Source organism: Scardinius erythrophthalmus, assembly GCF_964197995.2.
Source record: "Scardinius erythrophthalmus genome assembly, chromosome: 21".
NCBI lineage: Eukaryota > Metazoa > Chordata > Actinopteri > Cypriniformes > Leuciscidae > Scardinius > Scardinius erythrophthalmus.
In genome coordinates this window covers 15,932,242-15,959,536 of record NC_138241.1, presented here as the reverse complement: position 1 = coordinate 15,959,536, position 27,295 = coordinate 15,932,242, and the positions used below count along the sequence as shown (strand labels likewise).

The following is a 27,295-nucleotide window of genomic DNA, read 5'->3' as shown; positions in this document are numbered from 1 at the left end:
ATTACTTTTAAACCTTCAGTACCAGTCAAAAGTTTGGAAACATTACTATTTTTAATGTTTTTGAAAGAAGTCTCTTATGCTCATCAAGCCTGCAGTAAAAAAAAAACAAAAAACAAAAAAAAAACAGTAATATTATGAAATATTATTACAATTTAAAATAATGGTTCTCTTTTTTAATAAATTTTAAAATGTAATTTATTTTTGTGATGCAAAGCTGAATTTTCATCAGCAAGTACTCCAGTCTTTGGTGTCTTATGATCCTTCAGAAATCATTCTAATATGATGATTTGATACTCAGTTATTATCAATGATGGAAACAGTTGTGCTGTTTAATATATTTTTTTAATACTTTTTTCAGGATTCATTGATGAGTAAAACGTTAACAGCATTTATTCATAAAAACAGCATTTATTCAAAATAAAAACATTTCTAACAATATAAATCGTTACCATCACCTTTTATCAATTTAACGAATCCTTGTTGAATTAAAGTACTAATTTCTTAAAAAAAAATAGTTATTGTTCCCAAACTTTTGAACGTTAGTGTATATTGATACAAAAGATTTCTATTCTAAATAAATACAGTTCTTTTAATAATCCTGAAAAAAGTATCTCAGGTTATAAAAAAATATTAAGCAGCACAACTGTTTCCAACATTGATCATAAATCAGCATATTCGAATGATTTCTGAAGGATCATAAGACACCAAAGACTGGAGTACTTGCTGAATGATAATTCAGCTTTGCATCACAAAAATAAATTACATTTTAAAGTATATTAAAAAAGAGAAACATTATTTTAAATTGTAATAATATTTCATAATATTACTTTTTTTTTTTTTTACTGCAGGCTTGATGAGCATAAGAGACTTCTTTCAAAAACATTAAAAATAGTAACGTTTCCAAACTTTTAACTGGTACTGTACATAAAAATATATGTCACTTTGTTTTCCCATTTATAGACAGACACCTCTTCTGTCCCCATGTTGAGAGAAATCGGCAGAGTAAGTGCAGAGGCGTTGTGTGCGCTGTGTGAACATGTAGTTCTAAACTATTATAGTAATCCACAAATACAGATTTAGTATTCCTCAAAATTAATAAAAACAGTGTAATACAAACTCATTTAATTATTGCAGGTTTGAGTAATATTCTATGTTAAATAATACAAGTGCACTTTATGTATTTAATCTCACTTTATTAACCCATGTCTTTGCTGCTGACCTTCCATGATCAAATGAAACCAAACTAATAAGCAAAAAAACATTTTTATTATTATTATTGATGAATTAAGAGTGTTGAACTTTCTTCTGCAATCTAGATTTGCAGCACAGCTGAAAGGTTTGTTTCAGCTGCGCCCTCTATTGTACACGCATGAATTTGCATTTCCTTCAGCCTGAGGCTTATTCGTTTCACTTTTGATGTGAAAGGGCTTTTTTATTTGGGCTTTTTTTGTTATTAAAAAACAAACAAGCAAGGCCAGCCCAGGTGAGAAAAAGTAACGCAAAAGTAATGTAACATTACTTTCCAATAAAAATAAATAAGTAATGCAAGTAATGCAATTTAGGGAGTAATGCAATATTGTACTGCATTACTTTTAAAAGTAATTTCCCCAACACTTAGTCTCACCTGCACTTCTCCTGAGCATGTGCCGAGGCCTGTGCCCACTTCCTGTTGAGGTGCTGTAGCTTCTGTGTCACGGCGTCACTGAGGGTCAGCCTGTAGCTGAGTGTGTTTAGTAGATCCAGATCAGGAGAGAGAGAACTGATCTCCATCAGACCCAACTGTAGACAAGGAAGCACAGAAACCCTCAATACTGGGGATGTCTTCATTAAAAGGATGTTACTGAGTTATGCGTTTGAGAGTTTATCACCTGAGATATGTCTGTGTGTTCGCTGTCCATCCTTTGCTTGCTTTCCCACTGTTGTAATTGTGTTTTGAGCGACTGGTATAACCTTTCAAATTCCTGAAATTGCTCAAGATCCTCCTGGACACACACATAGTTTGAATTGAAGGAAAAGTAACAGTCACCTTTATGGCTTCAGAAGACAGACTACTATTCTGGTAATTTTATGCCGCTATTATGGTGTTTTTGATCACGATAATCTATGCAAATTTTGTGTTCAGTGGAAAAAATAAGAGGGGATGGGTTTGGAACAATGTGAACTATTCTTTAAACCAGGGGTCACCAAACTTTTTTCTCTGGGGGCCACATTATCGTTCCTGACTGTGATGGGGGGCCGGGGCCGGGTCAGCTATATAACATAGAATCGTATGACCCAGACCAAAATGACCACCAGCAGGCCTCATTGTGTAGTAGAGATTACTAGCCTGGCACAGCCATCCCCACTTTGTGTATATTCACACTACTATATCAACACTTGATTCCTGGCACATATTTGTGTATCTTTACTAGTGGTTTGCAAAAGTTGTAATCGAGTCTTCACACTTTGTTTTATTTAAAGTTATTCTTCACAAATAATCGTTGGTCCACTGTTCTTTGAAAACTCTGCACTCTCTTTTAGGGGTGGAACGGTACACAGAAGTCACGGTTCGGTTCATACCTCGGTTCAGACATCACGGTTGGGTACAGTAAAGGGAAAAGCAAAACAAAAATGCAGAAGGCTTGTGCATGTCTCAGGCTGGACCACCAAAAGAAAAATAAATGTCTTAAGCCTTGGATTTTTTTTTTTTAAATAAGTTTTATTAATAAAGTAAAGGCATAGAACCAGTTTATTTGTAGTGCACTGACAATAGTTTTATATAATTAGTTCATTAATTCAATTAATAAAAATACCTTGATATGTTTGGTAATTGTGGCTACCTGAATTAATTGAAAATTAATCTTCTACATTTCAGATTAATATATTTGTTTTCTTTAAAAATGTAATTAACAGTAACTTAAACACTTTGCAGTTTGAATGATGTCCTGCATAAACTAAATGACGGAGTATGTTTTTATGTTTCCACTGTTCGATCGCGGCCGCGCCACACACACACGCACGCACGCACGCACGCACACACACACACAAATATAAGTAAACACTTTACGACTTTCCGATCGCGCCCACACCTCTCTCTCAACATATTCCAGCATTGCAATCTTTACATCGCAGCCTGCTTCAGAGCTTCAGAGCTAAGGCGGAGCTACAGATTAGGTGTCCCTAAGAATCTGCGTATCTAACAGTAGTTCCGCATTACATTAATTAAATTGCACGCAAGTTTTATTTATTTTTATACCGTGTATTCTCCGTGTAAATGTATGCACCAAACTGTGACGCCCGTACCATGACGTACCGTCCATGACGACTTTTGGGGATTGCCTCATAGGGCCGGTTCAAGTAGTGGGGGGCAGAGAGGCTGGGGGGCCAGTCAAAGGGGGGTGGCGGGCCTGAGTCGGCCCGCGGGCCTTAGTTTGGTGACCCCTGCTTTAAACACTTCCAGGCTCATTAAAACACGGATGTTAATGTATATGAGCCTTACCTGCATGTGTTCAATTCGTCCTTTCAGAGTCTGTTCTAACTGCAGGTAACCTCGTGTTAACAAACGACATTCTGATCTGATGAAAACAGCATCTTCATCATCCACCTGTTCAATCAGATCTTTTGACGCTTCTAGCATTTCATGAACATCAGTCTGCAGAGTCTCTGAACCTTTCTCTAACATCTAAGAGAAGAAAATAAGGACAATGAGAAAGTGTGTGAAATAGGCTACTTTAGTGGAGCCCAAAAGACTTTTGCATTCTTTCTTATATTTTATTACAATTTTACAACTATAATGATTATTTGATTATTGACCTAGAAGTAGTGCAGAATCATTTCTCCTTTGTTTTATATCATAACTTTTTAGTTTTTAAAAAAAAATCTTATTTGGTCTGAAATTATATTTTGGACCGCACTTTAGTATGAATTATTTTATAGTTACAGTTTTATTTGAATGGTTGTCTGTGAATTTGCATTGTACTCACAGTCTTCATCTCTGCGATGCTGTGTGTGAGTTGTTTGTTGTCAGCAGGTGTTTTGTTGTGCATGGCAAGCTGTTCTCTGTGGCGTTGGAGCTGCTCTGAGCAGGTGCTTCTCACACCTGAGTATCTCTGCCACACCTTCAGAAGACTGTGAGACCTCTTCAAGGTGTGTATGACCTTTTCCTTCATCTCTGACCACCTAGAGGGCAACACACTGGTGAATGAGCTTGAACATTCACATACACGTTCACATCGTTTTGCTGAGATGTGTGAAGTTTAACCTTTCTTTTTCTTTTTCTAGGTGCTCTGATAATATCTGGGCAGAGTCTGTGCTAATTCCACCAATAAGGACAGATGTTGTCTTGTTAAGATCCTCCCATTGTCTGTCACTCTCCTCTGTGTCAGCTTTTAAGACCTGTGATTATAAATCATAAAAAAAATTAACTAATACAATCAAATGTAACATCATGGCCCGGTTTCACAGACAGGGCTTAGATTAAGCCAGGATTAGGCCTTAATTTAATTTAAATATATTTAATAAACATGCCTTAAAAAATAATAAACTGGTGTGCATCTTGAGACAAAACAATGGCACTGACAAATTTTATGATATAGCCTATCAGTGCAAGTTGCTTTCAGTAAAAAGCAGCTCAAACATGCAGTTAAGAGTAAGTGTACACGACAACGATATGCTTAAAACAGAGAAGTTTTTTCTTTGAGTTTTCCGTGTACAGACGACACCACTATGCGAAAATAAACTTCCACTTTGAAACGCGTTTTTAAAAGTTTGCGTTTTCAGCCACCCAAAATGCCGTTGTCGTGTAAATGAACGGCCAAAACGCAAACTTTTAAAAACGCGTTTCAAAGGGGAAGTTTTTGAAAAAGGTCTCCGTTTAAACAACAAAAACGCGAATCTCTGAAGACGATGACGTCATTCACCTGCGTATTACGTGTTCAGTCTATAGTGTTTCATCGCCATCTAACGGCCTGGCAGCAGATTACAGGGTTTTTAGTCATTTTTGCGGACCCGTGTGAATGGGGATCTTTTGACAATGGGGTCGTCTGTTAGCCTAGAAATCTAGACGCACCCTAGCGGCAGCAAAATGTATTTTGCAGCCAGGGTAGTCTAGCAACTCTCCGTTGACTTTCGGAGCTGTAAAAACCTAAATTGGGTCAGGCCAATCACATCGCGTATAGAGTAGGCGGGGCGGGCTTAACATAATGACAACAGAGTTGCGACGGTTCCCTACTACTTGAGAACAAAGAAGAGTTGCTGCTTCTGGCGAACAGTCTTTCAAATCGGCTTTGGCCGCGACTCTGGAGGACTTGGAGTTAAGTTTTTCTTTGAGAAAAGAGCAAAGAACGGCACTTAAGTCATTCTTAAAAAAGGAAGATGTGTTCGTAGTTTTGCCGGCCAGATTCAAAAGTTGAATCTATCAACTAACGTTAGCTCCGCTGTTGGGAAAACGCTCTGGTTGGTTGAAGCGCCGTCCTATTGCGTGCAGAGGGAATTTGAAAGACAGCTGTTTATCCCGCCCCTCGGATTGAGCCGTGTCTATGGTGAGTTGCCAGACCTAACATCTTGATGTAGGTCTGGCTTGCCAGGCTAGTCGTCTGTACGCGGAAACCTCAAAGGAAAAAAACTTCTCCGCTAAGCATATCGTTGTCGTGTAAAAGTACCCTTAGTCTGGGATAATATGTCGTCATACTGTGACCATTTAGACATATCTTAGAAATGAAAAACTGTGTGATTGATTGACAGCACCTGTAGCTTATCAATGTTGCTCTGGAGGGCGGAGGGGGAGGGCAGAGGGGCGTGGTAATACTCTAGTGATTGGCAGATCCTGTTTGTGTTTACAGTTGCCTGGCTCCTCCCACTCTCAAACTGAGACCACACCTTACACAGCTCCCTCAGGGTATTTCCAAGGACTTTACTCTAATTAATCAAATTTACAAATTATTATTAAATTCCTTATTACACACACTTAAATGACAGTTTTGTTTTGAGTCACAGGAAGTTTCTGACTCTATACCTGTTGAGAAAGGTCTGTCAAAGATTGTGAGAGCTTTTGAGCTTTTGAGAGGAAGTCTTTATCCCTGTCCTCTTCATAAGTGCTAAGTCTCCTCTTTCCCAGCTCAGTAAGTTCAGTGAATTTGTCCTTCAACTTTTCCCCCAGTTCCTGAAAATGAAATGTCATTTAAATATATTTAAATCAAAACTGAAACGCTTTTGAAAGTTTTTACTTTTTAGTCATCATGAATGATTTATTTCAAATGATTTATTCATGCATATCATTATTATTATTTTAATCATTATAATAATTTTAATCTTGTTGCAGAGACATCTCATCTCTAATGATGTGTTTACTGGCGCAAAGGCGGGACAACCTGTCACTCACACGACATCCTCCTAACCATCCAATCAATTCCCGACGGACAAAATCAAGTCCTGTCCTACATTTTTTCCTTAAGTCTGTTTCACCCAGATATATATCACAATCGGGAAGAAAAGACTATTGCAACCTCTTTCATGCAGACTTATAATCATAATCAGTTTCCACAACCAGAAAATATCAGCAACTCACTTCACATTCCTTCAGGCTCCTCTCAGCAAATGAGCGACTGATGGGTCTTTCAGCCAATCGCATCCATTGTTTTTGACCTTTGACCCAGCGCTGCAGGAGGTGTAGTTTGTTACCTCGCTCTACACTTATCCTCACCTGTTCTTCAACATGTAGAATCTGTGAAACACATTACAATAAATGTTAATCTGTGTTGGTTACCTGTGTACTTTTTACTAATAAACTTAATAAAGTCACCTGTATTTTCAGGTGAGCCTGTAGAGTAAGCCAGCGCAGACTGGCATGTCCCAGGCTTTCAGCAAACGCAGTGTGTTTGTACCGGCGGGTGTGAGAGTCGAAACCGACCTGCTTCAGCTCACACTGATTGATAAAGTCAACAGACATCTGCTGACATGCCATCTCTCTCTTCATCCCCTGGACAGAGAGAAAATAAGAAAGACCAAATTGAAAGTTTCTGAAAGTTAAAACTATATTGCCATCAATGAAAATGTGTTCTTTCAAAAATCGTCTGTAAACTGTTATATCTATATTCAGAAAATAAAGAGAGAGAAAGTGAGTGTTAGTTAATTAAAAGTTAATTACTCTTGTTTAATGTTAAGCCTTCATAATTCTTTCTTTTTTGTATTTGCTGAATGTTACTCTCTAGATTTTACTTTGTACTTAATTTACACTTTTTCATTTGCAGTTTTGTCATGCCAGTAAAGCACAATTAACTGAAATTGACACAGACCAAAAAAGTTAATTATTTAGTTACTTTCATAATGTTTTCCTTTGTTATTTACTGACTGCTTTTTATAAGAGTAGTCTACATTAATTTGATTAATTTAATTTTATATTACTACTCCTTAGCTCTGTTTATATTGCAAACACTTTGGAAATACAAATATATGTTTTGTCATGCTAATAAACCACAAAGAAAAGAAAAACATAAGAAATTAATTTATTTTGTTGATTCATAATATTTTCCTTTTTGTTACATTTTGTACTGTAATTAATTACAGATTTTTTGTTACTTTATTATTTTTTTCCACTTATATTTGCTGGTCGTTTATTTTCAATATGTTATTCTTAAAAATAAAATAATAATCAGTTATTTTTGGACTGTTATTTTGGATAAAATAAAATCCGAACCCAAGATCATCTATTTTATTTGTTGATTACTGAAATTCTTGATTGAGAGATAAAAAGAGAACAATGTACCTGATATGTTCTGAGCAGGTGTGTGAGCTCTGCGGTGGTGAATGTGCTGTGACCCTCTCGTTCAGCCGCCTGTAACCTGTTCTCAGCATCTGTAATCCAGCCACACACATCAGCCAGCAGCCCTTCAGGAGACAGGCTCTCCAACACACTCTGAGAGAGAGAGAGAGAGAGAGAGAGAGAGAGAGAGAGAGAGAGAGAGAGAGAGACAGATGAGAGTGATAGACAGAGGTGCAGAGAATAGAGAAGAAAGAAAACCGTGGAGCCAGGTGAGGGGTGACACACATGTCATCAAAGAAGAGAAAGGGGATGAGAACAAGAAAGAGAGCCTTATAACGGATGACAAAAGGACAGAGACTATTCCTCACAGATTTCATCAGCTGCTGAGTGATACAGGGAATCATGGCTGCATGACCTTCATGAGAAACTTTTATAACTGATGTTCCAAACGAAACTGACGAAAAGTATTTCTTTTTCAACCATCCAGGGAACAGCTTGTAATGATGCAGTACATGCTATAATTTCAGACAAATTGAAGCACAGACTAAAATGTACCTGGTGCAGTCTCTGTTGGACGGTGGGTATGTGTGCCTGCATCTCCACCCAGTCTTGCTCCACCTGAGACAGCTGGGACTGTAGAGTCAGAAGAACAGGGGACAGAACCATCTCTTGTTTTACAGACAGATCAAGTGGAGATGCCATCGGTTCCTCAGAGATAACACCTTGATTTGTGATGTTTGCATCTGATCTCTCTGTGGTTGAAAGAGTTTCTTCTGAGATGATTTGAACAGAGGAAACATTGGTTTCGGAAGGAAAGTCTTCAGGGTCGTTTGAGGTGAGATTGCTAGTTTCACTCGGCTCTAGGTCTTCAGAGATTGTTGTATATCCAGAGGGAGTGGATGTTCTTGGAGCACTAAAGCTTTTGCTGATCTTCTGTGTTTTAATGATATGTTCTCTTTCACTGAGCAACAGGATCAATGATCCAGAACTGATCACTGATGCCTTTAGAGCAGATTTCACCTCCAGCTCCTTAATGAATTCCTGTGTCAAAAACATTGCAACCACTGTTGTTAACGTTAACTAAAACAAAACCTATTAAAATTGTATTCATTAACTGAAAAAAGTAAGTGAGATTAAAATATGAACAAGAATTTATGAAATAACAACTGCAATAAAATAAGTTGAAGTACTGACATAACTAAATAAATTAAGACTAAATGGAATTTAGAAAAAATAAAATTGTATTAGTTAAAAAACTCATTTTTGTTTAGGGATTTAAAACGTTAGTTTTACATTTATTTCTTTATGAACTTTTTCAAGTGACAAAATGGTAGTTGCGTGGATTGTCAATGGAGGGACAGAAACCACTCAGATTTCATAAAAATATTCTTCATTTGTGTTTAGAAGATGAACGGAAGTCTTACGGGTTTGGAACAACAAGGGGCTGAACTATCCCTTTAAAGTAAAATATATATATATATATAAAATATATATATATATATATATATATATATATATATATATCCTTTAAAATGACCATCAAGTTTTTAATCACCTCATTGTTCAAAACATTAGAAATTAAAAAATGAATGATTAGAATCACTAGTTGACTGACTATGAAGTGATGAAACTGGGCGAGTGTGTCCGCTTCCTGTTCAGCTGCGTTCATGTGATCTCTCCATGCATGCAGGCGTTCTCTGGCTCGTTCTTTCCACTCACTGAAAGCCTCAAAATCGCTATGGTACCTGGAAAAAAAGTACAGTGGTAATATAAAATAGGCCTACTTTGTATTTATCCTCTGTGTCATTTTCCATCTCTCAGTCCTTCTACACATCTCTCAATTAAACATTATGACTCAAAATATAGTGATTTTAAGTCACACTATATTACATTTTTTGTCAATAGTCAAACTTAAATGTCCCCACAACATTCATCTTTACCTGTTCCAAAGCTTCTTAAGATGGTGGGTGGAGTCTAGTCCTTGCTCCACCCTCCTCTTTAGTGCAGCCAATCGCGGTTCCAGCCTTGCTGTAGACACACCCAATATGTGTACAGGAACCACGACTTCACTACTAGAAATCTGCTCCTGCTGTCTACGGCCCTCATCCAGAACCAGACTGATACGAGCTCTGTTCTGCTCCAGAACCGCTAACACACTCTATCACGAACAACAAGAAGAATTCAGGGATCTTCAAACATGCCTGCATTCTGATTTAAAAGTACATGTGGGTCAATATACTAAATTTAAGTTTAAACCATTACCTGATACACAGAAATATTCTTGCTGAGCTGCCCTTCGGTTTGGTCCCACAGAGGAGTTATGGGAAGCTGAGTCTCTATCCTCTGCAGCAGTGTTGCTAACCAGGAATGATTTTCATCCAAATTAGTGCAAATCTGAAATACATCAAAGTCTGTATTAAGGGAAGTGTGTTTTAGCTAAACAAATATATAGTAAAAGCTGCCATTGATCAAATTGATCATTCACTCTAACAGTTCCTTTATTCATCCACTCATCAATCCCATTTGTATGGAAGCTTGTTTCCGCCGCAGAATAAAATATAAAAAAGCTAATTGCGACTTTTTATCTCACAATTCAGACTTTTTTTCCTCACAATTGCGAGTTTGCATATCGCAATTCTGACTTTACAGAATTTTGTGATATAAAGTCACAGCTGCAAGTTATAAAGTCAGAATCACGTGATATAAAGTTAGCCTGGCTAACGTCAGACCTCTTTCTCATTGAAGACGTGGTCTGGGAACCACATGTTCATTTTCTCGTATTTGAGGCGTGGTTTACGAATGCCCAGAGCCGTTTATTGGGCTCTACGAATGTCTATCAAATGCGCCTGTACGTAGCTCATAGCCAATCGTTTCAATTATACCAGATGACGTATGTAGAGCGACAGAAATTCGACAATTCTGACTTAATAATTGCATGTTATAATGTCAGAGTGAGCTATAAACTCGCAATTCTGAGGAAAAAAGTATTTTTTCCTTCTTAGAATTGGACTTTATTACTCGCAATTGTGAATTTATATCTCACAATTTTGAGAATAGATGAGATATAAACTCTGAGATATAAACTCACAATTGCGTGTTATAAAATAATTAACACGCAATTGCGACTTTAGATCTCGCATTTGTAATTTGCATTTGTAATTTGTAAACTCACAATTGTGAGATAAAAAGACGCAATTATTTTTTATAAAATGTTTAATTTTGTGGTGGAAACAAGCTTCCATAAATTTGTTCGTTCATTTATCCTTAAATCCCTGTTTCTTCTTGGTTGATGCAGCTTTCCATACATAAAAACTATAGAAGTGTCATCCCTCATGATTTCTTGATTCCCTCGATCTGGTACCTGCAGTGCGGAGTGCAGTACTGTGCCAACAGCCTGAGCCTGTTGCAGGGCACTGGACACTTGACGTTCCACCTCAGACACTTCAGCCTCCCAGCCTGACGAGGCGCTGTCTGGGATCCGCACACTCAGTTGCTGCAGTGTCCGCAGGTGGGCAGCCAGAGATCGAAAAAACACCTGTAGATTTACAAAGTTACAGAGATGAATGAGGGATTGCAGGCCTTGCTCTGTCTGAAATCGTAATGGTGCTATAGTGTGCATGATTCATGTGTTAAACTGTAAAGCATTTGTGCTGCTGATACATTTGTTTTAAGGGCTGTACGTGAGTGTATTTAGTTAGAGTGTTTGTATGTGTGTGATATGTTTACCGTGTGTTTGCTGAGGTGTGTCTGGAGTTGTGCTGGATTCCTAAACTCCAGCTGAGAAGTGCAGGCGAGTTTCTCTCTCCCAAGATTCAGGAGCATCTGAAGACCCTTCAGTATTTTTTCAATCATCTGCTGTTGATCGAGACTCCACTGAACAGTTCCACAGCGCTGCTCTAGATCACTCCAAACACTGTCCAACACCGCCTAAAGAGAGTATATATTATTATATTATGTATATCATCTCTTATTGTAACCAATGTTGAAAACAGTTGTAATGCTTGATAATTTTGTGGAAACCGTAGTCCGTTTTTTCAGGGTTATTTGATGAATAGAAAGTACAAAATAAGAGCATTTATTTGAAATAGAAATCTTGGAAACACTTTAGATTAGTGAACACATTTTCACTATTAAAGGGAAAGTTCACTTTGAAAAAAAATTTTGGTATGTTTTAGCTTACCTCAAGGGCATCCAAGATGTAGGTGTCTTTGTTTCCGCAGTAGTTTCAATTTTGATATTTTTAGGTCAAATCGTTCTTGTCTGTCAGTCATTTAATGCAGGTCTGTGGTCACGGTCTCAAAGAGCATGCACAGAGTCCAAATTAAAACAATTCCCCATCGTAAGTACACATTGATGGCCTAAGACACGAAACGAGCGGTTTGTGTGAGAAAACGAATAGTATTTATATCGTTTTTACCTCTTATACACAGCCGCGTCCAAGTGATCTGAGGGCGGCGCACATCCTGGTGTGTGACGTGTACGCAGACTGGTGCATAGATATATACACTAGATGTCGCATTAAAGACATTCGTTCCAATGAACTGCCATAGACAAGGCGACATCTAGTGTATATATCTATGCACCAGTCTGCGTACACGTTAAGGCCTATTTATACTTCTGCGTCGAACTCACGCCGTAGCTACGTCGTAGGCTGTGTGTAGCGCGCGTACCCTTCGGCGTACCCTGACGTGCACCTCTCCAAAAATGTAACAACGCGTCAACTCTACGCGGACGCAAGCGCTGTGATTGGTCTGCTAGGACCGCTCCCTCGGGTTTCACACGCTCCCTCTGCATGCGCGTCAACGCGGACAACGACGCAGAAGTATAAATGAAAACCAACGCGTTGCCTACAGCGTAGAGGCTACGGCGTGAGTTCGACGCAGAAGTATAATGAGGCCTTTACACACCAGGATGCGCACGCGCCCTCAGATCACTTGGACGTGGCTGTGTATAAGAGGTTCAAAACGATATAAATACTGTTCGTTTTCTCACACAAACCGCTCGTTTCGTGTTTTAGGCCATCAGTGTGTACTTACGATGGGGAATTGTTTAATTTGGACGATGGGGAATTGTTTTAATTTGAACGGTTTGACCTAAAAATATCAAAATTAAAACTACTGCGGAAACAAAGACACCTACATCTTGGATGCCCTTGAGGTAAGCTAAAACAAACCAAAATTTTATTTCAAAGTGAACTATCCCTTTAAGTAAGTTGCTTATTAGCATGCATATTGACTGTTTATTAGTACTTATACAGCACATATTAATGCCTTATTCTGCTTGACCATTTTCTACATCCCTTAACCTAAACATAACCACTACAACAACTACCTTACTTACTATGTCACACTTGCTGTGTATATAATCCAAAAGACAAAAGGAGTTTTAATGAACACGGGAACAGAGTAACACACTAGCATACAATATCAACCTCAACGCAAGGCAAAGAACTGAAGGAACTGAAGGCTTCCTTCAAAGAAAACTAGGTAAAACCAAAACACAGGGACATGTGCCCAAGCAAAACAGAACATACATGTGACAACTATATCAATAAGCAGTAATGAGGAGTTTATTGAAGGAAAACTCCTAGTTAATAGTCAATATGTACTCCCTAATCTAAAGTGTTACCGAAATAATTTCTAACATTATAAATGTCATATTTGATCAATTTAATGTGTCCTTGCTGAATAAAAGTATTATTGGTAACACTTTATGTCACAGCCTTTATATATAATGCATTATAAAATGCACAAATTATTTTAATGCACAAATAATGCCTTGTAATTCACCTTATAATGTTTTGTATGGTCTCATTAATAATTGTAATCACAGTTATAATGCATAATAATACTTATGTTATGCCTTTTGAAAGTATAATGCATTAAAACACATGACAAACAACCAATTTCAGATGTAACAAGGCATCTGCAAATATTATAGTGCATTTTAAATTTAGTTACAAGTATTTATGAAAAGATTTAATGTAGTATAACAAAAAGGCCTGAACATATTTTTTGAACGGTATGTATATTTTGTTATATACTGTGTGAAAACTGTCTATAGGATGCAAACATTGATTATTAACATAAGCTAATGTTTCTGAAAGTATAAATACATTTATAATTCATAGAGAAAAATGAAATGTATTATTAAAAACTACACTTACAGCATTTACTGTACATAACATTATATTTTTACACATTTATATTAATTCTACTTCAGAATATTTCTGTAAATTCAAATTTTACATGTCAACTGTCTCATGCTTACTACCAGGCACTGAATTTGATTTCAAAAGGCATTCTCTAAATTCTGAATGGTGTGCACACCCATACCTCCAGTGTGCTGATCTGCTGTGTGAGGGATGAAGGCTGATCTTGACTCTCTGTCTTGTCTCGGACTTCGGCCAGCTCTCTCTCGCTCTGCTCCACTTCCTGTTTCCGCCCAATGATAGCCTTCACATGGAAACACAGGTACAGCAAAGGTCAAAATCTCAGACTTCAAGCTCAATGAACACTCATAAGAAGAACATCAATGTTCTAATGCACTCCTGGAATGATGCTTGTCTAATCAAATCAGTGGATCAGAACTAATAAGAAAACTAAAGTGTGTCTGTTTTCAGTGCAATAAACCCTGACTGGCACAATGAGCCTTCAGGGGGAAAATAAAATGCTAGTAAATTGTAGAAACTTCCTAAATGCAAAGTAAAGTGGTTCTGAAGTGAAATGTACAATGAAGACATCAGCATTTTGTCCTGAAGATATGTTGAAAAATGATCAAGACAGACATTTGAGAAGCATTTATGGCTTAACTCATTCAGATGTTCAGCACACTGTTATTAGTAGTGTTTAAAAAATCTTCACATACTCATCCCCAGGTGTCACAGGCAGTGTTATTAGTACTTTTTTATTGCTATTTTTTATTGCCATTGTTATTTACTGTTATTTTCTGTTTTAATATTGTTATTGCTGCTACTTGTTGTATGGCGATCTTGAGTGGTTTGAAAGGCGCCTTAAATAAAATGCATTATTTATTATTATTATTCACAGGCGCTTGTGCTTACCTGCAGCTGTGTGTGAAGATCATGGTGGGTTTCTCCGTTAGTTGTAGGGAGAAGGATTGACGTGTTAGTTAGTACGGAGTCATGCAGGTCTTTCACTCTCTTCTGCAGGGTTTGACACACAAGAACACATTACATTTACATTTACATTCTCATCTTAAATGCAGAGACAGAAGAATGGGATTAATCAAGAGACTCTTAAGACCATTATGTTTGACATTATGATAACAGAGGTTTGTGGTGGTTTTTTTTTCTTCTTCCATAACAAATAAGTGAGTAGTTGTGACAGTTATGAGGGTGAGACATCTGAGGGTTTGGGGTGTAAAAACCTGCTAAAATGTAACTGCTGACACATAACACTGTAAACACATACAGTAAGCATAAATTTTCTGATCTACTTGGTGTAGTCTAGTTACTTAATCTGCAGGAGAATTTTCAAGTGCCTGCTCATCCATCTCATTAGTTTGTGTCGGTAATAAATATATAGATGCAGACGGAAATCTGACCTGCAGTTGAGTCGAGTGTTTTATTCGCTCCTGTAGCTGCTCCTGTTTTTCGGCCAGAGTCTTTTGAATGTCACATACACGATGCGTCAGCAGGTCAAAACAGGTGGAGGTTACCTCTGAACTCGAACCTAACAACTTTATGACCTCTGACCCCTGGGAGGTCAATATGGCACCTAAGGAGCTCAGTTCTGCAGACAAACTCTGTGAATCAGAGAAGAAATGGGGAGTAAGGGATGAATGAATGGATGTATGAATAAATGGATAAACATATAGACAGACAGACAGGCGGATGGATACCTGTAGCTGCTGCAGCTGGTTTAGTCTGTCAGTGTGTGAGGTTGCTGGCTGAAACACGAGAGTGTGTGTGAGAGAGCTGAGCGTGAGATTAACTCCACTCAACACTTCAAACAGACCTTCATCCAGAGACTGATGGTCCTGCACACAAACACACAGACAGAGCAATTCAATATGATTCTGTTATCTCTGGGCTGGATTGACTAGGTGTGTACTCTGATGTGTTTATAGGATGTGTGTTTGTTATTGACACCTGCGTAACTGCTGCGTTTTGCAGTTCTTTAAGTTGTGAAATGTTGGATTGAATCTCCTGTAGACAGAGAGAAACAGCAGCTCCACTCCACAAACACACCGATGGAGCAAGGATCTGCTCACACACACAGACACAGACACAAACACACTAAATTAGATAACATCAATTTTAAGGTTCTCTGATTAAAATAACATATACATTAAAATAACGACACATTAAAATGTAAGCATGAAAACATCAAATAAACATTAGAAAAATAATGAATATAAAACACAAATTACAACCAGCCTACCCAGAATAATCAGAATAATTTAAAACTGAAATATTCATATTTATAGTAAAGTCAGGACTGTTCAGACCTCAGATTGATCCTGATCTTTATCTCCATCTTGTTCGGTCTCTGCTGTCTTGGTCAGTCCGCTGCAGAGGTGTGTCCACTTCCTGTGGACTGCTAACTCTACTTCCTGTCTCTTGTCTTCATTCTCTTTTGCTGCCGAAGGCCTGCAGACGACCAGAGAGCGTCATATGGTTACAAAGTGTAGGCATATATTTGAACAAATAAGTACAGTATGTGTATTTAGATACCCTGTATATTCGTCTGTGCTCTGGATTTGTGTTCGGGCTTTGCTGCACTGAACTGCAATAGCTTTAGTTAGATCCCTCTGTTCATTCAAACCATGCTCCAATTCCTGAAAAAGAGAGGGAAAAAACACAGTGAGAGATAATGATGGAAGATGGACTGACATAACATGTTATAGTCTTACAAGCATTAATAGGTACGCAATAATGTGTATGAATTTATAGCTTTAATGAAGTTACATTGCAGCTTTTATTGCAAATTAAATACCTATATATATATATGTATATGAAGACTTCAGATGCAAAAGCCTCTAAGTGCCATCTGAAATTTTCTTCTAAAATGATCATTTTTATCAAGCTTGTATATTTAAGTTCAGTAATTTCACTTTAATGACAATTAATAGGTAATTTTCATTGCCATTTAAGTGAAATAACTGAACATAAACATACAAGCTTGTTAAAATTATCATTCTAGAAAAAAATTCAGATGGCACTTTATATATACGAGATGTATCATATATATGTCTTCAGTCTTCATATATATACATACATACATACATATATATATATACACACATTAACCGGTAATATATTGCTGAAAATAAAATCATGGTGGTATTTATTGGGTCTTATGAAAATATTGAAAGGGCAAGAAAAAATCTGATCCCATTAGGCTTGTAAAAAATCCTTATACTTGGGCCTAGTGATACTTTAAAAAAAGTAGAAAGGCTAATATTTTAAAGTGTGTGCATGAATGTGTGTGTTACCCTTTGTTGTTGAAGGCTGCTTTGTCTGAACAGTTTCGTTCTGGAAGAACTCAACATCTCTTGCACACTACTGCTGCGAGTCCTCCTGGCCTGTAGGGGGATCTGACTCTCAACACGCACCTACAGAGAGAGAGAGAGAGAGAGAGAGAGAGAGAGAGAGAGAGAGAGAGAGAGAGAGAGAGAGAGAGAGAGAGAGAGAGAGAGAGAAATATAACACCTCAGACAGCCCTATTTTCACAACTCAATCCAGCCACTTTGCAGCCTCTCGCTAGCAACACTTCTGGATTTAATACCTCAGAATCTGCAAATGTGAAAATCGGCTGCAGTTACCATGCTAATGATCACTTTCTGTCATCACATGCAATCTGTTCTTTAAGTTCCTCACAACACCTGGATTACACTGTCCCCAACCTTAAAAAGCAGACATTAAAATTTCAGGGTGCATTATTGTACGTGTGTGTACCTGATCTTCGCTCTGTCTGTCTTGAAGCTGTAACTGCACAGTCACCAGTCTGTTCTTCAGCAGCTGGAGTTTGGTGTTGAGCAATTCAGCCTCGTGTTGCTCCTGTTCTTTCAGTCCACATGCAGGAAGAATGGAGATCCTCTGCTCAATCTCCACCAGAATTGTCTAGATACACAATTACAAATCAACACGCTCAAACTAAATTCTAAATCACTCTAACACAACTAATAGTGACAACAAGTTACAATAATAAACACCCATTGAGGTTGAGGTTCAGAATAGAGAAAATACAATCAATCAAAAGTAATAAACACTAAAGATCAGAGTCCACCTTAGAAAATGAGCTAGCAGGGCTGCGAGGCTGGTGACAGGTGTTTAATGCCCTGTTTTACACAATACCGAGTCTTAGAAAAACAATTATGAACAAAAGTCTCATTAATAATCCAAAAGAGGAACTTTAGCTTGGGATTGATCAGAGTTTGTTCACCTGTACATCCTGCAGCAAACGCTGAGTGCCATTGAGTGAACAATTTGTGATAATTCCTTGATAATTCTTTATCATACCTTAAAGAGACAGTTCATCAATCCTGTCATAATTTACTCATCCTCATATCGTTCCAAACCTGTATGACTTTTTTCTTCTCTGGAACATAAAATAATTTTGAGAAATGTCTCAGTGTTTGTTGAGTCAAAACAATAAGAGTCAGTGGTCACCAAAATATCTTTTTTTTGTGTGTGTGTAAGAAAGTTAGTCGTTTTAAACCAGGTGAATAAACTAGATGTACCGCATCGCGGTACAAAATATGACCGCCGCTCAGGCCTGCACTGGCTTTCCACAAAAATAAATGACGTGGAGTAATTTGGCTGTATTGCGTGTTTATGTATATACCTAAAAAAAGTAATAGTATGTGCATGTCTGTCTGTGTGTGTGTGTGTGTGTGTGTGTGTGTGTGTGTGTGTATGTGTGTGTGTGTTTGTGTATGTGTGTGTCTGTGTGTGTGTGTGTGTGTGTCTGTGCGTGTATGTATGTGTGCGTACATGTGTGCACGTGTGTGTTTGTGTGTGTGTGTCTGTGCATGTGGATTTGTATGTGTGTGTATGGGTGTGTGTCTGTGCGTGTGGATGTCAGTGTGTGTGCATGCTTGCGTTTCTTTGTATTCCTGCATGTGTGTGTGTGACAGTATCATCCTAAACCAGCAACCCTTCGCTCAACAGCACCATCTACAGGCCGATGAGTGTACAGTCACTAAATGTGCACATAAATGAATTTATTTTATACCCCCCCATGGATGAAATTCTACAAAACTTAGCAGAGGATACCCCCAGAGGATGTCAAGTTAATCATACACATGAAATATGGTGCAGTTCTGAACATCTCCACTGAAGATAGGGGCGATTAAAGCAGAATAATATTGCATTTTCATTTTTTATGGGAGGGGCGCAAATCACAAATGAGTGATTATGGGCTAGGTTGATGTGGGCCCTTAAGAGCAACATACCATAAAAATTTCTTCATCCTCGTTGCCACGGTTCAGGTAGTTATTTAGGAAAAACTGCATTTTTTTGGGTTTGGGGGGGCCCAGCGCGGGGGGGGGAGTGGCCCCCGGGGACCAAACGAAATTTTTCCGTAGAAGTCTAGTGGGGCTACATGCCCACCAAATTTCATGTTCCCCGGTGCTTCGGTGTCCCTGGTATCGTTGACGAAAAATTTACGGGGGCCCCAGCTCAGGGGGGGAAGTGGCCCCCGGGGACCAAACGAAATTTTTCCGTAAAAGTCTAGTAGACCAACATACCATAAAAATTTCTTCATCCTCGGTGCCACGGTTCAGGTAGTTATTTAGGAAAAACTGCATTTTTTTGGGTTTGGGGGGGCCCAGCGCGGGGGGGGAGTGGCCCCCGGGGACCAAACGAAATTTTTCCTTAGAAGTCTAGTGGGGCTACATGCCCACCAAATTTCATGTTCCCCGGTGCTTCAGTGTCCCTGGTATCGTTGACAAAAAATTTACGGGGGCCCCAGCGCGGGGGGGGGGGGGGTAGTGGCCCCCGGGGACCAAACGAAATTTTTCCCTAAAAGTCTAGTAGACCAACATACCATAAAAATTTCTTCATCCTCGGTGCCACGGTTCAGGTAGTTATTTAGGAAAAACTGCATTTTTCTGGGTTTGGGGGGCCCAGCCCGGGGGGGGAGTGGCCCCCGGGGACCAAACGAAATTTTTCCTTAGAAGTCTAGTGGGGCTAAATGCCCACCAAATTTCATGTTCCCCGGTGCTTCGGTGTCCCTGGTATCGTTGACGAAAAATTTACGGGGGCCCCAGCGCGGGGGGGGAAGTGGCCCCCGGGGACCAAACGAAATTTTTCCTTAGAAGTCTAGTGGGGCTACATGCCCACCAAATTTCATGTTCCCCGGTGCTTCGGTGTCCCTGGTATCGTTGACGAAAAATTTACGGGGGCCCCAGCGCGGGGGGGGGGGGGGGGGGGAAGTGGCCCCCGGGGACCAAACGAAATTTTTCCCTAAAAGTCTAGTAGACCAACATACCATAAAAATTTCTTCATCCTCGGTGCCACGGTTCAGGTAGTTATTTAGGGAAAAACTGCATTTTTTTTGGGTTTGGGGGGGCCCAGCGCGGGGGGGGAGTGGCCCCCGGGGACCAAACGAAATTTTTCCTTAGAAGTCTAGTGGGGCTACATGCCCACCAAATTTCATGTTCCCCGGTGCTTCGGTGTCCCTGGTATCGTTGACGAAAAATTTACGGGGGCCCCAGCGCGGGGGGGGAAGTGGCCCCCGGGGACCAAACGAAATTTTTCCCTAAAAGTCTAGTAGACCAACATACCATAAAAATTTCTTCATCCTCGGTGCCACGGTTCAGGTAGTTATTTAGGAAAAACTGCATTGTTTTGGGTTTGGGGGGGCCCAGCGCGGGGGGGGGGGGGGGGGGAGTGGCCCCCGGGGACCAAACGAAATTTTTCCTTAGAAGTCTAGTGGGGCTACATGCCCACCAAATTTCATGTTCCCCGGTGCTTCGGTGTCCCTGGTATCGTTGACGAAAAATTTACGGGGGCCCCAGCGCGGGGGGGGGAAGTGGCCCCCGGGGACCAAATGAAATTTTTCCGTAAAAGTCTAGTAGACCAACATACCATAAAAATTTCTTCATCCTCGGTGCCACGGTTCAGGTAGTTATTTAGGAAAAACTGCATTTTTTGGGGTTTGGGGGGGGCCCAGCGCGGGGGGGGGAGTGGCCCCCGGGGACCAAACGAAATTTTTCCTTAGAAGTCTAGTGGGGCTACATGCCCACCAAATTTCATGTTCCCCGGTGCTTCGGTGTCCCTGGTATCGTTGACGAAAAATTTACGGGGGCCCCAGCGCGGGGGGGGAAGTGGCCCCCGGGGACCAAATGAAATTTTTCCGTAAAAGTCTAGTAGACCAACATACCATAAAAATTTCTTCATCCTCGGTGCCACGGTTCAGGGAGTTATTTAGGAAAAACTGCATTTTTTGGGGTTTGGGGGGGCCCAGCGCGGGGGGGGAGTGGCCCCCGGGGACCAAACGAAATTTTCCTTAGAAGTCTAGTGGGGCTACATGCTCACCAAATTTCATGTTCCCCGGTGCTTCGGTGTCCCTGGTATCGTTGACGAAAAATTCAGTAAGGTGACGGGAAAAAAAAAAAAAAAAAACTTTGACAATCCCTATATGACCGCTTTCGCTAGCTACGCTAGCGGCGGTCATAATAAATGATGACAGAATTTTCCTTTTTGGGTGTATTATCCCTTTAACACCTTCTTCACCAGAACCAAATGTGTACAAATGACACGAAGGCTGGTTGATGCGGTTTTTGGTGTGTTTGAGTGGTAGTTAAAACATTTTACCAGGTAAGTTTGCTGGAACTCAGCTGAATCTTTGAATCTTTGATGAAGGAGTCAGGTTGCACACTCACACTCACACTCACACTCACACTCACACACACAGGTTACTGTATATCTGGCTCAACCACTTTAAAGTGACGTCACTTTCTAAATATAAAGAATAAATGGTGCACATCATCTCCTGTTGCCCATATTCATTGTGGTATCCAAAGTAAATTTGCATGCTCAAAGTCTAGCATGACCACACCTAGTTTTAAAGCAAACGTCATCAGTAATATCAGCTCTAACTGCATTAAGAGACACATGACCACATCCAAACAGCACAATGAGACTAAACGTTCAATGCCAAGTTCAACAAATCAGAAGAGCACAAACATCCATATTCCTTTTGGGCTTTAAGGCACTGAAAAAGATCAGACAGGCTAAATTATTTCGTTTGAACAGGACATTTATGAGAAAGTTGTAAGATAGCGTGACTGATAAGACTTTATTTATTGCCAGCTATCTCTCTCCTCAAAAAACTTTAATCTGAGTGAAAGTAAACACTCAATAACTGAAGTATCCGCACAGAGAGTTTCCTTAAGAAAAGAGAAGTAAAAATTCATGATGCATTGACACACTGATGCATCTGAAGGAAAAAGCACAGACATGCTCATGCATGTCATGTGTATAACATGTATGTGTGTTTAAAAGAGAATAAAATAGGTCGAGAGAGAGAGAAAGGAAAGAAATAAGCAGGCATTAATATGTATTCACTCCACCCCAAAGGTAAATAACAGACTCATATTTTTTGGTTCATTGAGCCATGTACTGTACTGCCAACTTACTGACTTGCTGTACATTTAGACTTCCAAAGAAACAAATACAAATACCAGTAGATAACTTCAGTGATTCGGCACTGCGATAAAAGCAAAAATAAACTATCCATCAGCAAATAAGATAATAAAATATATATTTTTTATTTTGTTACCATAGTAACTGAAGTCATCTAATCTAATCCAATCCAATCTATTCCTGATTGTAATTCAGCCAGTCAGTATTTCTGTACACAACAACTATTATTCAAAACAAACATTCAACTTTCAGTCTAACCAAATTTAAACCAAAAAATACATTTTGACAATCTACAGTTTTAATGATATCATTGGATCTGGGCTTCGATTACGGTCATCGGCTAACACTTTGATCGAGTAGTAAAAGAGCTGTAAAACACTGCAGTAAAAGACAAGAAAATGAAAGAGAAAGTCACAAAGAAAAGAAGAGAGACTTGATTATATAGAAGAGAACTGAATTCTACAGAAATTGATAATGAAATATTTAAAGTTAAAACAAAATGAACAGACAGAAACTTTAGAAGAAGATACTTTGATACGGTCAGATTTCTCTATAAATGTACACTGAAAAAAATTATTTGTTGAATTTAATAAAAAATGTTATGGTAAGTGGTTGCACACAATTGATTTTAGCTACATTTAAACAAATGCATTACGTTGAACTTAATCAGTTTTAGTTCAACTTAATGCATTTGTTTAAATGTAGCTAAAATCAATTGTGTGCAACCACTTACCATAACATTTTTTATTAAATTCAACAAATCATTTTTTAATGCTCATGGCATGTCCAGAAACAACTTTACATATATACAAATATACCAACATGTTCAATGTGTGACAGATCTCACTTCCTCTCCTGCTGAGTCAGCTTTCACAACAACAGTAGGCAGAGGATATACGTGTGTGTGTGTGTGTGTGTGTGTGTGTGTGTGTGTGTGTGTGTGCGGACACTGCCGGCCAAAAAAAGTCGCTGTTTGGATTTAAATAGGCAAATGCTTCAGAGTCTATGATTGGATCATTATTACTGTGATTATTATGTTTCTAGCATTTTATATGTGTGGCAACTGTTCTTCTAACCCTAACTGATGGAGTGTGTAACTTTTCATTTCTTAAACAATCATGTTGGAAGACACATCATGGCCATATTCCAGGATGACAAAGCCTAGATTCATCAGGCTCAAAGTGTGAAAGAATAGTTGGGAGGGAGCATGAAGGATCATTTTCACACATGAATCGGTAACTTAAATGAATTGAAAGTCTTTGGGATGTGCTGGAGGAGACTTTACAGAGTGCTTGACTCTTGCTTTGTCAATACAAGATCTTGAACAAAAATGTATGCAACATGTATTTCCATCAAGAGGTGCATCATTTTTTGTTGCCAATTCATGTGTGAAAATGATTGTTGACATTGTCATCCTGGAATATGGCCATGATGTGTCTTCCTACATTGTTAAAGAAATGAAAAGCTACACACTCCATCAATTAGGATTAAAAGAACTGTTACCAAACATATAACATGCTAGAAACATAATAATCACAGCAATAATGATCCAATAGAATCTTAAGCATTTGTCTATTTAAGTCCAAACAGCGAGGTTTTTTGGGGGGCGGGCAGTGTACATATATATATATTAAAAAAATATAAATACTACAGACACCATAACAGAAAATTAAATTAATTATATATAAAATATATTTGACTATTTATTCGTATATATTAGTCATGTGCAGAGATAAATCAGATATAAAGGCATGTGTGTGAGATTACCTGGCAGATGTGAAGTTGTTGCTCAATGCCGTGCTGCATGTCTGCGTCCTGAGCTTGCCGTCTCGACCCCTCCAGACTGACCTGTGCTCTCTCCAAACACTCCTCCAGCTGCTCGGCCCTCTCACGACAGGCATGGAGCAGCCCGTCACCGGACAGACATCCAGCAGAGTCCGCCTGGACAATCATACACAACAGCAGCAGCTCAGAGACCAAAGAGAATCACGAGGCAGGGGAAGGAGAATAGAGTAAAGGTAAAGACAGGTGTACTCAGAGAGAGAGAGAGAGAGAGACAGCACACCTGCTCTGGCTGACTGCAGGAGAAACACTGAGCTCACAGCAAAACAAACACTGGGTGTGTCCATTGACACAAACACAAACTTTGACACTCTCACACACTGCTTTCTTTCTCTCTCTTAACCCTTTTGTTTGTGTTTCTCTGCCCCCCGGTGCAGCCTTTCTCTCAGTACACTGTCTCAGCTTTCATTTTACAGGTGGCTTCTCTCTCTCTCTCTCTCTGTCTGTCCCTGGTTTACTCCACCCACCTGCGGCTACAACTACTTCCTGGAATGTCGTCATTTTCAAGGGCAGCTTGTGTGACCGAAAACACACACACACACACACATATAAAGGAGGAACTATACTTTTGCCTTGCACTGACTCAACTGACCTAGATTATTTTTCATCCTTTATTCTATTCCATTACACTAGTATTTCTTTCATTTCTTTCTAACTTTATGGAACAACAACAACAAAAAATTCATATCACTGCAATTCATAGAATTTACTGTTTTCTTCCATATATCAGAAATATAGCCACATACTGTATTCAGGAGTAGGGGGCACCTAATGTAAAATGTAAGAATCAACCACAGAAAAACTTATATTGGTGGACTGCAAATCTGAATATTGGGGGGAACGTGTCCCCCTCCAATGTCTTTGGTCGGTGGTTATGGGTCACGTACTATATTTAAAACTTTTATTTGTACTATGAAAACATACTTTCATAACAAAACTAAACAAATATTTCCCAGTCCACAAAAAAGTTTTATTTCAACTAAGCTGCAAGATAACTCTTAGCCTACTAAACAACGGCTATTCTGTGTTAAAAAGTGGTGAGCTATTGAGGAAGTAGACTTCCTGCAGTAAATGCCAGAAAAAAAATTATTAATGACGTTTATTTTTAACTTTAGCTCATTTCATGTGCAAAGAGGGCATTTACATAGATGTCTTGAAGGCAAAAAATGGCCTTTTCAATTCTAAGGGGGAGAGAGAGAGAGAGAGAGAGAGAGAGAAAGGAAAACGATCATAAAGAAACTAATTTATGACTTTTTGATTAAAAAAAAAATGTGATATGACCTTTAATTGTAAATACTTTTTTGCATATGAGTGGATTCCTGACTTTCTGCAGTTTGTTTTACACACAGTAATAAAAGACAGTAATACAAAATATGAATAAAATAATGTGTTGAGGTGTTAATTATTAATAATCAACAATTAATGATTAAAAAATGATTATTTTTTTAAGGAATCACCTAGTTGCAAAGGTAAATTCCTGTCACTGAATCCAATGCTTGACATTTCAGACTGCAAGAATAGCACTGAATTAGCTATTTTAGTTGCAAGAAAAATAAATGAGTATTTATTTTCTCCTTTGTGTGAAATATGCAGATAAAGTGCAGCACACACCATTTAAAGTCAGGCGGTGAGTGAGTTGATGAACACAAGGTCTGTGTCAAGTTTGAGTCAGTGGGGTGAGATTCACCAACAGCATCTGTGCTTACCAAAGATGTGCTCTCAGCCAACGGCTCTGTCTTCTCCAGGTGGGGTTTGACTGCGATCGGTGTGTGTGTGTCGTGTGTGCTTCTGCTGTCTAACCTATGGTCTGCGTTGGACGGAGTGTGTGTACAGTGCTCTGGTGTTTTGGCTGAGAGTGTATTTGTGGAGCCCAGGCTCTGAAGAACATAGGGGATCTCGTCTAAATGGGTCTGTTGACTGGATGTGGAATGCGTTTCTGAGGATCCCACTAGTTTTTCTAAGGCCCCGCCCACCTCTTCACCAGAGGTCATGACATTAGGTGAGGTCAACATGACCTCTGTTTCTGTGGGAGGGGCTTGTGACTCTGGATGTTTGTGTGTGTTTTCTGGGAGGGTCATGAGTGTGTGTGTGTCACTGGTGTGTGGCGTCTGTTCCCCCCTCCATGCACCCTGCTCCTGACACAGACAGAGAAAGAGAGAGACGAGCGAGTGTGAATTTTTTGTTGGAATTTATTATTTTTTTCAGACTTTAAAGAAGCATGACAGTAATCGCACAGGAAGTATGAGAGGGAGAGATCAGGAAAGCATGCACAGGTGTGTGTATAAGATAAAATAGTAAACATAAATAACATATAGCCTACCATTGCCTGCTTCTTGAGCAGGAAAAAGCTTACTTTTAGAGAATGTGCCATGTAAACAACAATAAATTATTCTTAATACACATGCACTTAGACAGCTGTGCAGAGTGAGCAGTCATTGGCTAGCTATTTTTAAATGTTCACATACACTTATTTCACTCAATCATACACTTGTTTCAAACAATCTTTTCACAGTAGCCATCTTATCTTACATTTGGAAGGAAAAAAACTAAACAAAAAAACCCACACTGCTATAAAAAACAAAACACCAACAACATGCCCTATTAGATTTTAAAAGATTTTAGGATCTTTTTGGTATTATAGCATTGTATTTAGTAGTTAAAAATCAAGGACAAGATACCATGCAATGAAAAAATACACATTTTCTCCCTGCTTAAATAAGTCAAGACATTAAATGTCATAATTAAACTAAAATGTGGAAAATAGTAATTATGAAAAGGTCAATTTTTGACTGGTACTGTATAATGATATTTGTAAATAAAATAATTTATATCTGATGGAAACTGATGGAGTAACTGTGCAGCATATCAAAAATAGTGGTTATAAAGTGTTAAGGTACTGTCATATTTACCATTAACCTGCAAAATTTTGTGGGTGAAATTTCAATTGGAATCGGCGCAATGAAAAATATTGCCTGATGAACATGAATTTCACATTGGGCTCAGATTTGGTGAACTTTGACAATTTGCGGCACCGACCAATAGCAAGCCTCCTGGTTTGGCAGTGACATATGTGTGGGTGGGCATTTGTAACATAGCAA

At 38.9% G+C, this 27,295-nt stretch overlaps 1 protein-coding gene across 13 annotated transcripts in view; it reads right to left on the bottom strand.

Moving 5' to 3' along the window:
* The window catches only part of syne2b (spectrin repeat containing, nuclear envelope 2b), a 116,297-nt gene that overhangs the window by 26,284 nt on the left and 62,718 nt on the right, over positions 1–27,295 (bottom strand). For 12 of the 13 annotated variants that reach the window (XM_081350606.1, XM_081350600.1, XM_081350596.1 and 9 more), the window contains 27 exons: positions 25,904–26,332; positions 24,123–24,296; positions 17,661–17,825; positions 17,198–17,317; positions 16,437–16,540; positions 16,211–16,352; positions 15,852–15,965; positions 15,602–15,739; positions 15,305–15,505; positions 14,802–14,903; positions 14,074–14,193; positions 11,465–11,665; positions 11,100–11,273; positions 10,001–10,132; positions 9,679–9,896; positions 9,354–9,483; positions 8,294–8,779; positions 7,742–7,891; positions 6,779–6,955; positions 6,545–6,700; positions 5,993–6,139; positions 5,725–5,895; positions 4,241–4,374; positions 3,963–4,158; positions 3,479–3,661; positions 1,869–1,982; positions 1,625–1,779 (listed from right to left, as the gene is read on the bottom strand). In XM_081350606.1, coding sequence (XP_081206732.1) covers positions 1,625–1,779; positions 1,869–1,982; positions 3,479–3,661; positions 3,963–4,158; positions 4,241–4,374; positions 5,725–5,895; positions 5,993–6,139; positions 6,545–6,700; positions 6,779–6,955; positions 7,742–7,891; positions 8,294–8,779; positions 9,354–9,483; positions 9,679–9,896; positions 10,001–10,132; positions 11,100–11,273; positions 11,465–11,665; positions 14,074–14,193; positions 14,802–14,903; positions 15,305–15,505; positions 15,602–15,739; positions 15,852–15,965; positions 16,211–16,352; positions 16,437–16,540; positions 17,198–17,317; positions 17,661–17,825; positions 24,123–24,296; positions 25,904–26,332 — 4,733 coding nt within the window. The remainder of the gene's footprint in view (positions 1–1,624; positions 1,780–1,868; positions 1,983–3,478; positions 3,662–3,962; positions 4,159–4,240; positions 4,375–5,724; positions 5,896–5,992; positions 6,140–6,544; positions 6,701–6,778; positions 6,956–7,741; positions 7,892–8,293; positions 8,780–9,353; positions 9,484–9,678; positions 9,897–10,000; positions 10,133–11,099; positions 11,274–11,464; positions 11,666–14,073; positions 14,194–14,801; positions 14,904–15,304; positions 15,506–15,601; positions 15,740–15,851; positions 15,966–16,210; positions 16,353–16,436; positions 16,541–17,197; positions 17,318–17,660; positions 17,826–24,122; positions 24,297–25,903; positions 26,333–27,295) is intronic. The other variant, XM_081350599.1, reaches the window with a different exon arrangement.